Here is a 13063-nt window from a genome sequence, read left to right on the forward strand (position 1 = left end):
AGTTATTTGATGGACTTTCTTGAAGCCACATAACTACTTCAAGTTAGTCCTAGGGTAGGACACAGGTCTCCTGTGTCCAAGGGCTTCTTCCAGAAAAGATCTTAATCAATTAACAAAAGCCCAGCTCTAAGGAATTTAAGACAGAAAGGCCAGAACTGGTGAGGCATAAGAGACATCAAAGAGCTACAGGAATGTCTGTTTGGTATGCTTTGAAGAATAGTGAGGAGAATCTTAAAGATTTTAAAGGAAAGGGGGCTCTTCTGCTTTTAGAAACAGCTACAACAGTTTTCAGCTGGATGGGGTAGGAAGATGTAATTATGAAAGTACAAGGAAGAAGGGAAGAAAAGGGTATGTATAGATTTATAGGAAACATAGGATACAGGGATGTAAGAACCTAGAGGTGTGGGCATTGGGGAATAGCAGGATGGCCCTTAGGACCAACAAAGCCTGGTGGCAACTTTTTTTTAAGGCAATTGGGGTTAAGTGACTTGCCCAGGGTCGTTCAGCTAGTAAGTGTCAAGTGTTTGGTGTGAGGTCGGATTTGAACTCAGGTACTCCTGACTTCAACGCTGGTGCTCTATCCACTGCGCCACCTAGCTGCACCTGGTGGCAACTTTCTAATGGAGTCCACTGGCAACTGTCTCTATGCATCCAGGATTATTTAGCTCTTCAGGGAATAAGGCAGCAGGAAAGAAGAGTCTTCCCCTGTAAAAGTTTCACCCCATGAAGGCACTGGCATTAGAGATTCACCAAACCTGGGGCCCATTTACTGCTAAGTCACTAAAGCATTAGACCGAGCAACTGGAACCAATCCACCCTGCTCAGTATCACTTTCACTTAGGATTCAGAGGATATTGAGTGGGGAATATAACAGACAATTTTGCTTTTATGGAGTGAAAACAATAAACTATTTTCCCACTTGCAGGGTTCAGATATTGGCAGAGGTCAGAGTTCCACCACCAAGGAATCCAGCTCTAATGCTTGTCAGGCAAGTGCAACAAACTGGTCTGGCCCCTGCTCTCAATCATGACTGGGACAACCCTCTTCAAGAGAAATAAAGCAACACAGTGAGCTCTAGAACTTATGCTAGGGTCCTCTCCCAAAGGCAGTGGGCTCTCACTGCAAAGGTATGTACCAGCACACAGAAACAAGTTGCAAGCCTCCAGGGAAAATCACACTTCCCCACCTCATCCCCCATGCCCTCTTTAGGCATAAAATTAAACACACCAGATCCAGGCTTAATTCCCAGGTCTATCTTAACTGCAGAGGCACTGTATCATGATGAATAGAGTGCTGACTTTATAGTCAGTCAGGCCAATAAACATTTATTGAGTGCCTACTGTGCACCTGGCACTGAGCACTGTGGATACAAACACAAAGACAATCTAATTTGTGTTGCTGTTCGCTCCTGTCTCACTCTTTATGACCCCTTTAAGAGTTTCTTTGGCAAAGATACCAGAGTGGCTATTTTCTTCTCCACCTCATTTTACACATGAGGAAACTGAGGCAAACAGGGTTAAGTGACTTGCCCAGGGACACACAGCTATTAAGTGTCTGAAGCCAGATTTGACTTCAGGCTTGATACTCTCTATCCATGGAGCTACCTAGCTGCCCCAACATTCTAATGGGGAAGTCAAAACACAAGAAGTTATAAAGCAATGGGGGTGGGGTGGGGTGGGGTGGAGTAGGGTGGGGTGGGGAGGGGAGGAGACTAGGTACTCCTTTGTAGTGAGGAAAGGTAAGATTCAAATCCCATCACAGTCACTTACTACTTGGGAGATCCCAGACAAATCACCTTACCCTCAGATCCTCAGTAAAACTAGAATAATAATGTCACCAACTTCATAAGAATGTCAAGAAAATCAAATGACATAATTTATGTAAAGCCCTGGGTACAGTCCTAGACTTGGGAGCAGGGAAGACCTGAATTTGAATCCTACCTCAGACATTTACTAGCTGTGTGAGTCTGGGCAAGTCACTTAAGACTTAGTTTCCTTAACCATAAAATAGGGGATAACAATAAATAGCATCTACCTCATAGGGTTGTGAGGATCAAATGTGATGATTTATAAAGCATCTCACAAATCATTGTAAGCAGTCTGTGAACCTTTGCATGTACCATATGAATCCTAGCCATTATTATTAGCAATTATCAAAGTGCTTTGCAAGCCTTAATGGGCGAGATAAATGTGAGCTCTTGGTAGTGGTGGTGATATGAGTATTATTAGCGTTAATAATAATAACAATCTGTAGAGTGCCTCTTACCTGCAGTGCCTCCAGAAATCTAAAGGAGCCAAGCCTGCGGCCACGGGGAACCAGACAGAAAGTGGCATTGTGCAGCATTTCTCGATAATCATACCTAGAGGGAGAAAATATGTAATTAAATAATGAACCTAAGGGAAGAGAGGATGATGGCCATCAGATGGAATACATGTACCTATATAGGCTACACAACCCGGTGGATAGAGCTCTGGGCCTGGACTCAGGAAGACCTGAGTTCAAATTTGACTTCAGACACTTACTAACTGTGTGACCCCGGGCAAATCACTTAACCTCCGTTTGCCCCACTTTCCTATCTATAGAATGGGGATAATAACATCACCTACTTTCCAGGTTGTTGTGAGGATGAAATGAGATGATGATTGTAAAGCACTGAGCACAGTGCCTGGCACATAGTAAGCACTAAATAAATGTTAGCTATTAGCTATTATTATTATATGCTTGTTGTCTCCAACCATTGGAATGTAAGCTGCTCCTCGGGAACAGAGGATTATTTCATTCTTTATATTTGCCGCCCCAGAGCCTGCCACATAATAAGTGCTTAATAAATGCTTTTTGATTGACTGATTTACACGCTCAAATCAAGTCGATTGCGACCAAATCAGTAGAGTCATGAGCTCTGATCTCAGTGTTCTCTTTCTTGGGAGGGGAGCTGGTTGTGACAGGCCCAGCAAACATTAAAGATCATGTTGGATGAAACAGTTATAATATGCTTTGCAAACAATATCATCTGACACAAGTCCAGTGGCCGCCACTTCAACAGATTGGGCACCAGAGTCTGCGTCTTAGAAGTTGAGTTTTGTTGTGACAGCAAATGAAACATTCCCCCCTCTTTCTCTCCATATAAAATAAAATTTAAAAAACTACCTTTTTTTTAATGTTGGTTTTTAAAATGCCATTTCAGTCAGCCACAAAAACCTGTGAAAGCTAAGACAGGCCTTGTTCTCCCGCACACCACCCTTTACATCCCCCCTCTCCAAAAAGGAAAAAAAAAATCAGTTACAACTAACTGAAGAAACCTTCACAGTGAGCACAAACAACATTTGCTCCTTCCTCTGAGCCAAAGTCTCTACATTTAGCTAAGAACATTCAGCAATACAAAGCAAATCTTCCTGTAGCAGAAAAGCTCAGATTTAGGGAGAGAGGAGGATGGAGAAGGAAGGGAAAGAGATGAGCCTAAAAACACAGGTAAAAAAGAGTCGGGGCAAGAAATCATTTGAGGCTATAAAAAAGCAAAGGATTGAGGCAGCAAGATGGTGAAGTGGATAGAGCACCGGCCCCGAAGTCAGGAGGACCTGAGTTCAAATCCAGCCTCAGACCAAACACTTGACACTTACTAGCTGTGTGACCCTGGGCAAGTCCCAATTGCCTAAAAAACAAACAAACAAACAAGAACAGCAAATGATCTGCTTTGAAAAGCACATCCTGAATGACACCTTCTTCTCCAAGCCACTAACAGTTAGTCAAGATTAAATATCCTCTTTTCATTTATGCCCATCCCTTCTAACCATTCAGAGTAAACACCTCAACTGTTTCCAATTCATTATGAGGTAATCTGAGTTTCAGTCAAGCCTGTACAGGGTAGAAGGCCTGGGTCCTGAAAAGGGACTATCACAAGAACAGCCCCCACCCTTTTAAGAGCCTCCACAGTTCTACAGACAGGTGCTACTTTGATGGTAACTTATGTCATCCACACTTTCTGACTCTTAATAGTCGAATTTAATCATAGCCCAAAGGCACTGGATATTCTTTCCTCCTGTCTTATTTTTTTGGGGGGAGTACTGATGTATACATTTATATTTTTAAAGTCCACATCTATTTTTATATTCTCACGCAAACTAGGCATATGGGAGTAAGCCAATTTTCAATTATAAACCCGTCATTAGGAAGAGACATCTTGCAAAGGCCCATTTGCTTAAACAGGCGTGTACAACTAATTTGCACAAGAAAAGGTCACTGGGAATGGATTAAGATTATCTCCACAGAGAGTAAAATAAAAACCCTTGCTGCATTAATTAAACTACAAAATAGACTTCAAAGTGGATGAGATTTTTAAGAGGGATCAAATTTAGCTAAATAAAAAATATTAAATTACAGAGGTAATGGGGGTTTTTTTCCCATCCTTAAACATCGGTATAGTAATTGACAATCAGCTTCAAGTTCAACTCCTGATCTTTCTGGGATACCTTTACAAACTGTGGAGAAAGGGGGGAAAAGTTTTAAACTGAGTGTGTGTTATTTTTTTTAATATAAAGAAAGGTCGAAGATTCTTCAGAGTACATTGCATGACAGCAAGGTTTAATAAGTGCTTAAAATAGAAACCCCTGAGGGACCAGCATAGAAGGTCCTATATCCCCATCATTAGCCAACTCAAAATGTAAAACTCCATTAATGTTCTCAACTGCGACAAGTCCCAAAATTGCCAGTTTCAGAATTTAGGAAATATTGGGGGTGGGGGGTAAGAAGGGGGGAATAGGAAGGAGAAAACGACTTACAGAGAATTCAAAAAGGGATCATTATTTAAAGGTTACACTAGGAACACTGCAACATAGATCTGGAAACGAAAGTGATCTCAGAGACCATCCCATTCCACTCCCTCACTTGAGGGGGAAACTGAGGCCCAGAGAAGTAAAGTGACTTGCCCATGGTCACACAAGTAATAAGTGTCCACGGTGGGAACTGAGCTCAACCACTGTGAATTCCTCTCCAAATGCAGCAGTCATCCCACTCAATCACGTTGTTCTCTTGATTTTTTACTGGTGATTTGGAGTGAATTAAAACTTACACTAGCAATTTTTGTTTCCATTGCTGTCTCAGCAAACAAGTAATGTCTCTTCATTTATTTCCCATCAACTACCCACAGTTCTGTTGCTTTTGCATATCCAAGGATCTATTGGAAGGGTTGCCAATCAAAATGTTCAATAATTCAAAGATCTAAGATTTTGTTGGGACTATAATGTGTAGAAGAGAGCTACCTGAGATTCAGAGAATTTAAAAGATTTGCTTAGGGTCATAGTGCCAATAATTGCCCAGATTTGAACCTAGGTCTTCCTGAATTCAAATCCAGCACCCTTTCCTACTGGACACCTCCAGTATGATTTTTAAGGGAACATATATGGTTTGTGGAGACAAGTCCTTGCCCAGATCATGAAGTCAAGTAAACCATTTTCCTTCCTCCTCTTTACCTCCTTCAGTATGTTGCTATTCAGTCATGTCCAACTCCTCATGACCCCATTTGGGGTTTCCTTGGCAAAGATACTGGAGTGGTTTGCCATTTCCTTCTCCAGCTCATTTTACAGATGAGGAAACTGAGGCAAACAGGGTTAAGTGACTTGCCCAGGGTCACACAGCTGGTAAGTACCTCTACCCCTACTGCTAGTGCTTTCCTTCAGAGATTACACGGTACATATCTCATACCCTTTACACTGTACATATCTTATACTTACATAATAATAGCTAACATTTATAGAAATTTGCAAAACCCTTTGTGTGTTATCTCATCTGATCTTCATCACAACTCTAGGTACCATTATCAGAGTTCTTTGCATATTGTCCCTGCCATTAGAATGGGTACTACTTTAGGACTGGAGAACACACTTTTATTTTATTTATTTATTATTTGAATTTTGTATGTCTAAGGTTTAGCACAGTGGGATATATACAGTAAGTACCTAATAAAAGGTACTGAGTGACTGAGTGACTGACTGACCGACTGACCTAGTAGGAAAGGTAGGGCTGTCCTCCTCCTCCTCCCCCACCTCCCTATGGCCCTTGTTAGTTGGGCAGACTTTCAGCAAGTCCCAGATCCCCACCCTACCCTCATGAATAAAGGAAATTTGGCAAGCTACTTCAAAAAAGGTGGCTGACCCCTGATCTGACACCATCACTTTAGAAATCACAAGCCACTTAAAAGTATATATAATTAACTAATGAACATGATAGTCTTAGCAGGGAGGTAAATAGATGAGGGAGGGAGGTAATCTCCAAGAACCTGAAGCTTTAATTAATGAAGGATTTTTATTACCCATTTCCGGTGGGTATTAAGATCTCCACTGTACAGGTGGTGACACAGAGGACAGAAGAGTTTTAATAAATGACTGCAAAGGCTAATGTAATTAAGCTGTACAGCCATGAACATAACCCAGAAATAGGTCCCACTTCATACACAATTCTCTCCTGAAAAGTTGTATGTATATGACATACTAGTGAGTCCCTCCTTAAAATGGGTCTCTATAATAATACATAATTAATCCTCCCTAGAAATGTAAGTGCTATGATGCCTGCAGCAACTTCAATATTGTTCTGGCTGAAGGGAAAAATCCCAGCAGAATGAAGTGGAAAAATAAATATTCACAAGGGCAGACCCAAGGGGAAAAAGCAGAGACAGCCCTCAAAAGAAAAATGACAGCAGACACTGAGATTCCTGACAGTGAAGGAATTTCTTATTGGAAGCAAGTTTGCTTTCTTATTATGAAAGAGTAAATGCCTGGTGGTGTTAGCATATTTTAGAAAGCAGATGCAGCATGGTATGAAGTGGAAGAGCCAGAACACCTGGGTCTGAGTCCCCACCACCTCAGCTTCATGTAGTGTCTCTATGCCTCAGAAGTGGCATCTTTTGCCCCCAGCAGATCTATAAACTTGTTTCTCGAGCTTGAGATCACCTTGTGCCCAAGTGGCTCTAACAGCTGTTTGTTTTCTATAGCACTGACCCCAAGTCATTTATCTAGAGCAGAGGCTTTTTAACTTGGGGTCCATGAATTTCTCTTTTAATAAACATTTTGATAACCATATCTCAACAATTCCTTAGCAATCCAATGTATTTTATTTTATGCAATCAAATTTTTCGAGAAAGTGTCCATAGGCTTTACTAGGCTGCCAAAGGGATCAAAATATAAAATAAGTTGCTGACAACAAGTATCATCCCACAATCCACACGCTGAGCTGTAGGTGGTACCTGGATAGAAAATTTCCTTGGAAGCTGCCCAGTCCTAGGCAGGTCCTGTGGGCCTCTAAGTGAGCTTGGACTCTCTTTCCCATGTCTCCCTTTCCTTTCCATCCTTCCCATGGTCACTAAAGCTGCTTTATGGCAGCTTCTCTGGATGCCATTTGCTCCACAGCCCAAAGGTCCTTACCATTGGGAGGTGGTGTGACTCCTTCCTTTGGCTTTGCTTGCTGTCAGCGCTGCCTAGGCTCCAGGTAATGCTCTAGGATTAGAAATTCATTTCTTTGTAATCCTTCTCAGTCCAATGCTTCCTAGCATGTTCTGTACCCTGAATATAGGCAGTCTTTTCTAAATCAAATCAAGTATTTATCTTTCACTTTCTATGGACTCCTATGCTCCCCAGGTCTGATGCTCTACTTTTATGCTTCTTTAAAATTCATTTCTTTATGTAGATTCTGAAAAGAAAGTCAAAAGGACCCCAGAAAACATCCTATACCTCAGGATGAAGTCTGAAAACTCTCGAGAACATTCAACCTTTACCTTCAACATCAACAAAGCAAGTATTTATATGATGCCTTCAGGATTGCAAAGCTCTTTATATATGTCATCTCATTCAATCCTCACCACAACCCTTTGAGGCAGGTGCTTTTGTTATCCCCATTTTACAGATGAGGAAACTGAGGCTAAGAAAGAGAAAGTAGGTTGCTTTAGGTCACACAACTTGTATGAGGCTGGATTTGAATTCCAACCTTCCTCACTCCAAGTCTCACACTGTAACAGACTGTTAGAAAATAGACAAACTTAGAACACATTTCAGCCCCAAGCCCTCTCATTAGCAATTAAGCACCACTTGAAATATTAAACATGAGTTTAGACATCTGGGGTCAAAAGATAAACAACTACCCAGCAACAACATATTATAATTAGGCAAGATGAGCTATGTGACTAGGTCCAAAAGAGGATAGCAGGTATGCAGCAAATCTTTGGGGACTGGAGGGTGGGCTGGGTCTAAGATATGTAAATTTTTTAAAATATCAATATCAATATACATATATAAACATATATGTATATATTTAAACAAGAGAATGTGGAAAGTAAGACACACAAGGGTCAGCCCCGTTCCCCTAGGATAAGAAGTCTTGAGGTCATTGTCTTACCATTAACCTTTCCTTGGCCCCTCCCTGCAGCCACTGGCCTGCTGTCCACTGCCACAGGCATGCAACAAGATTTAGAAGCCTGTGCCAAAGTACACCCAGTTCTACAAGAGGATGGGGATACCACAGTCTGTGCTGAAGCGGAAGTTGTTTCTTAGAGATAGGAAAAGCCTTGGAACCGTGCCATGGAAGAAACTTGCCCCAATGTATTCCTTCTTCAAACAGTCACAAACTCAAAAGCTCCTCAGGGCGACCACTAATCCTTTGTGGCATGTTCTGTTGCCTGTCTGTGTGCATGGATTGGGAACAGGAGAAGGGTAGAAAAAGAAAAAAAAGATGACAAGGAGACAAGGCCGACTTTTTCTAAACAAGAACATTTTAGAATAGTGGCATTTCAGAGATGAAAAGGTCCTTAGAGATCATTTCTACTGCTCTCATTTGGCACATGAAGAAACTGAGGTCCAAGGTCATTTAGACAAATTCGAGTGCTATCATGCTGCTGCCTCCCACAGTAATTCGTATAGTAATCCAGTTATACAAACCTCACCTTTCAATTAATAATGTGACATCCTTGATATTTTTTTGCAGGTTTGAAGGAAAATTACAATTAAATTTATGGGGTCATTTGTTTAATCCATCTCCAGGAACACTAGGAGGTTTAGACTTAGCCTGCCCACCAGAGGAGAGGTGTTTTTGTTTTAGGGTGGGAGAGTGGGTCCTTCTTTCATTTCACTTTCTCTATAGAGCCCAAGATTGGTTTGGAAACTCATAAAGATTTGCAGTTCAATGACTTCCCTATTTCTCCCCATTGTGTTCTAATCCTCCCCTCTAGCCACCAAAGTTTATAAAGACAATAGAACCCTATTTTTAATCAACTCTAATTTGCTCACAGTTTATGTCAGGAAAACTGGTTGTTGCAGATAGAGCTTGTCTGAGAGGCAGGAAAAGCTGGGTTCTCCCATTTCAAACAGACTCACTATGTGACCCTGGACAAGTCATTTGATCTCTCAGTGTTCTAGACCAGAGACGTCAAACTCGAATAGAAACAGGAGTCACTAAACCATAAATAAGGATCTCTGTAGGCTGCATATTGACTTAGAAAACCACTTATCGACACTATCTATGTTCTACTGTATTTTTACTTATTTTGTTGAATATTTTCCAATAACATTTTAACCTGGTTTGTTTCTGCCTAAGGTTTATTGCCTTGTGTTTGCCACCTCTGCAATAGGGGATTCATAGACAATAAATTGCAGAGAAAGTGCAGAACTGTACCAGTACAGAATTTCAATACCCACAGTTCCCCATACTAATGAAACTGTAGTTTCTATCCCTATCTCTTAATTGAACTGGTCCTTGATCCCTACCCCTTGCCTTTATCTGGGAGGTGAGGAAGGATGTAGATTTCCATCCCCACCTCCCACCTACTTCTGTAGCTTTCAACATTGAAATGATCTCTGGAAAATTATCAAAGAGAGAAAACCAGGCCCAACAAGAATGTTTTTACTGCTTTCCCACTTGATCCATCACATTCTCTCTCATAGTGCCAGCTTCACTCAACTCTGGGATTAGGTGGATGCTTGGAATTCCAAGGTCACTCTTCTCTTGACCAGTGCAAGCTGTAGGTAGCAGGGCTGCCAGAGCCAAGAAGTGGGTGGAAGGGGGGGGGGAAGCGGCGCGGCGCTTATGCTAATCTGATGTACCTTGCATTCTGGCTCACGGTTTAAGCATTTTCCCTATACTCTGCACTTGAAATATTATATACCTTGAGGTTCCAGTTATTCTTGATAAAAATGATTATTTCCAGCCACTATGCTTTTCTGTTCCCTTCCTTACCTTTACCACAGTGAATCCCACCTGCCAAATTAAATCCCACCATGATTAGCTACTGAGAGGGAGGCGGGATTTTATACTGGATAAGCCAGAGTTTCCAGATTCCCACAGCCGGTTTAGAAAGGGTTCAGTCCTCTAAAACAACAACAACAAAAAAAGGTTTTCAAGAGTATGAGTACAGATGGCATTGAAACAGCACAAAACTTGGCTTAGAGCGTGCTCCTCCTTTAACTAAGGGTTGAAGACATTGAGTCACAATTCATAGAATGCCTAATTTGGAGACCTTCGTGTGAATCCTGCTTCTGACACTCACTAGGCAGGGTTCATGGGCCCCATTTATGATTCAGAGCCTGCACTCCCTCTTTTATAAAATGGTAGCAAACTGTATTTCTAATGCTGGCCTTATAGGGTCCTTGCCGCCTCTGATGGAAGCATTGAGAAAAATACAGTATGGTGCTGAAAAAAAGCCAGGAAAAAAGGAAGAAGGAAGGAAGAAAGGAAGGAAGAAAGAAAAAAAGGATGGAAGGAATGAAAGAAGGAATTCCCAAATCACTCTGGTCCCAGACCAAGGCCTACTTAGTCACTGTTTGGGGTCAGATTGGCTCAGAAGGAGTAGAAATAACAATTGTTTCAGTTTTGGCCAGAAACCCTGAGGGTCTTCCCCTTCTAGGTCTATTTTCTTAAAGTGGCCTTTTTTTTTGTCTGATTTATTTATTTATTTCTATTGAGCCTTAATCACTGAATGGGCATTGCCTCAGTCAAACTGAGCCATATTACAGACCTTAGCTTGAAAGGGCCAAGATCCCTCTCTGCATCCTGGGCCATATCCAGTTGTCCTGATCTACATCTGGCCGCTGGACCCAGATGGCTCCAGAGCTTTTTGTTTGCAATAGTGTGACTTTGACCAGCCCCCCACCCCCTCACTTAAATACAATTCACTTGCTTGTCACGACATCACCTCCCTGACGTCATGGTCCTCTTCAAGAATAAGAACAAACAGCAATAGCAGCAACCTCTGTGTGAGTATGGTGCTGAGGAAAAGAGCAGTGGATATGGAGTCCGGAGACCTGGGCTGGGCCTAGGTCTTCTACTTATACTAACTGTGTGGCCTTAAACAAGTCACATTCCCTCTCTGGGTCTGTTTCTTCATTAGTAAAATGAGAAAGGGTTTGTCTACTGTCCCTTTAAACTCTAAATTCTACAGCTGCATTTTGCATAACTGTTCAGAGTGCATACTTTGTTGGAAGGTCTTGTTTGGGTGTTTGTTAGAAAATATCTGCTATATCTAAACAAAAAGTATCAATTACTTTATTTAAGCAACCTTATATTAATGTAAGATATAAATAGCTAATATTCATGGAACACTTTCAAGCTAGGACTTTCCATTTATTATCTCATTTGATTTTCAACTTTACAACAACCCTTTGAGGTAGGTGCTTTTGTTATCCACATTTTACAGATGAGGAAACTGAGGCAGACAGCAGTTAAGTGACTTATCCGGGGCTATGCTAGCTAATAAATGTCTGAGTCAGAATTTGAACTTGGATTTTCCTGACTTCAGCTCATAAAGGCCACACAATTGCCCGTCTTATATCCACTGGACACCAGAAGAGATTCAGCTGGTAGGGTCTCATTGTTAGCCAGCATACTGCAAGTTTCTGCCAGGTGGCCAACATGCAGGACAACATAATAGTGGATAGAGCACTGGATGAACTTGGAGTCAGGAAGACCTCAGTTTGAATCTCACCTGATATTTACTAGCCATGAGAACTAGGGCAATCTCTCTGTTTCTTGTCTAGAAAATGAGGAGGTTAGATCCGATGACTTTTCAGGACCTTTCCAGCTCTAAATTCATGATCCTACACATTTCTGTTCCACTGTGCTGAATTCCATATTAGCCATGAATATTGCCTTTTCTTTTAATCTTCACTTGTACCACGTACACCTGAATGACATCACACTAGAAAAGCTCTAGAGAGAAGGCACCAAGAATGTCTCTTTGGCACAGACTGTTCTGTCGTGGCAGTTACATCCTGCAGGATATGTCAAAAACCCTGGAACCACTTATTTTCTTTCTTTCTTTCTTTCTTTCTTTCTTTCTTTCTTTCTTTCTTCTTTCTTTCTTTCTTTCTTTCTTTCTTTCTTTCTTTCTTTCTTTTTCTTCCTTCCTTCCTTCCTTCCTTCCTTCCTTCCTTCCTTCCTTCCTTCCTTCCTTCCTTCCTTCCTTCCTTCCTTCCTTTCCTTCCTTCCTTTCTTTTTTTTCCCTTTCACTTCTTAAGCCAAAAAACGATCATGGCACACAACCAAAATCCATCCACTACTTTTCTGGTATTCAGAAATGCAGTGCTTTTTCCAGAAGAAGCATCTGGATTAGCTAAATTGTTACCAAAGACAGTTATTAAACACACATGATAATGCTGGGCTAAATACCTTGAGACTGTTGCCTAGTTTTCCTTTGTATTAGATTTCAGCTATTAACCAATCAGCCCGTTTTCAGAGTATGAATTCTTAATGCAAATGCCTCTGAACTGTTGGCTACAGGGCCCCAAAAGATAGACCAATTTTGTCACATGAAATGTCTTGTTGCTTGGTTTCCATTAAGGTATCTTGGCTTTTGGATAAACTGTCAAGTAAAACTTGGCATTGGAAACACAAAGCAAGTAACTTCCTTTGTAGAGAACTTGACAGCTCAGCTATGTGTCAAGCAGATAGCTGCCTAATAGGGATCTCCAAAGGCTAATGCATCTTCCTTGGAAAGTTGCCTTTACCACAGGCTGCCTTCCTTGGGATTTGGGCTGGGCAAGATTGAGGGATGATCTTTACTGGGAGTGAACATACCTTTGGCTGGTAGGTC

The 13063-nt window shown here is 41.4% G+C and overlaps 1 protein-coding gene across 1 annotated transcript in view; it reads right to left on the reverse strand.

Moving 5' to 3' along the window:
• EXT1 (exostosin glycosyltransferase 1) overlaps window positions 1-13063 on the reverse strand; it is a 349537-nt gene that overhangs the window by 46847 nt on the left and 289627 nt on the right. The window contains exon 2 of the mRNA XM_020975531.2: window positions 2266-2359. Coding sequence (XP_020831190.1) covers window positions 2266-2359 — 94 coding nt within the window. The remainder of the gene's footprint in view (window positions 1-2265; window positions 2360-13063) is intronic.

This window comes from Phascolarctos cinereus, unplaced genomic scaffold (assembly GCF_003287225.1).
Source record: "Phascolarctos cinereus isolate Bilbo 61053 unplaced genomic scaffold, phaCin_HiC Scaffold_4;HRSCAF=312, whole genome shotgun sequence".
Classification (NCBI taxonomy): Eukaryota; Metazoa; Chordata; class Mammalia; order Diprotodontia; family Phascolarctidae; genus Phascolarctos; species Phascolarctos cinereus.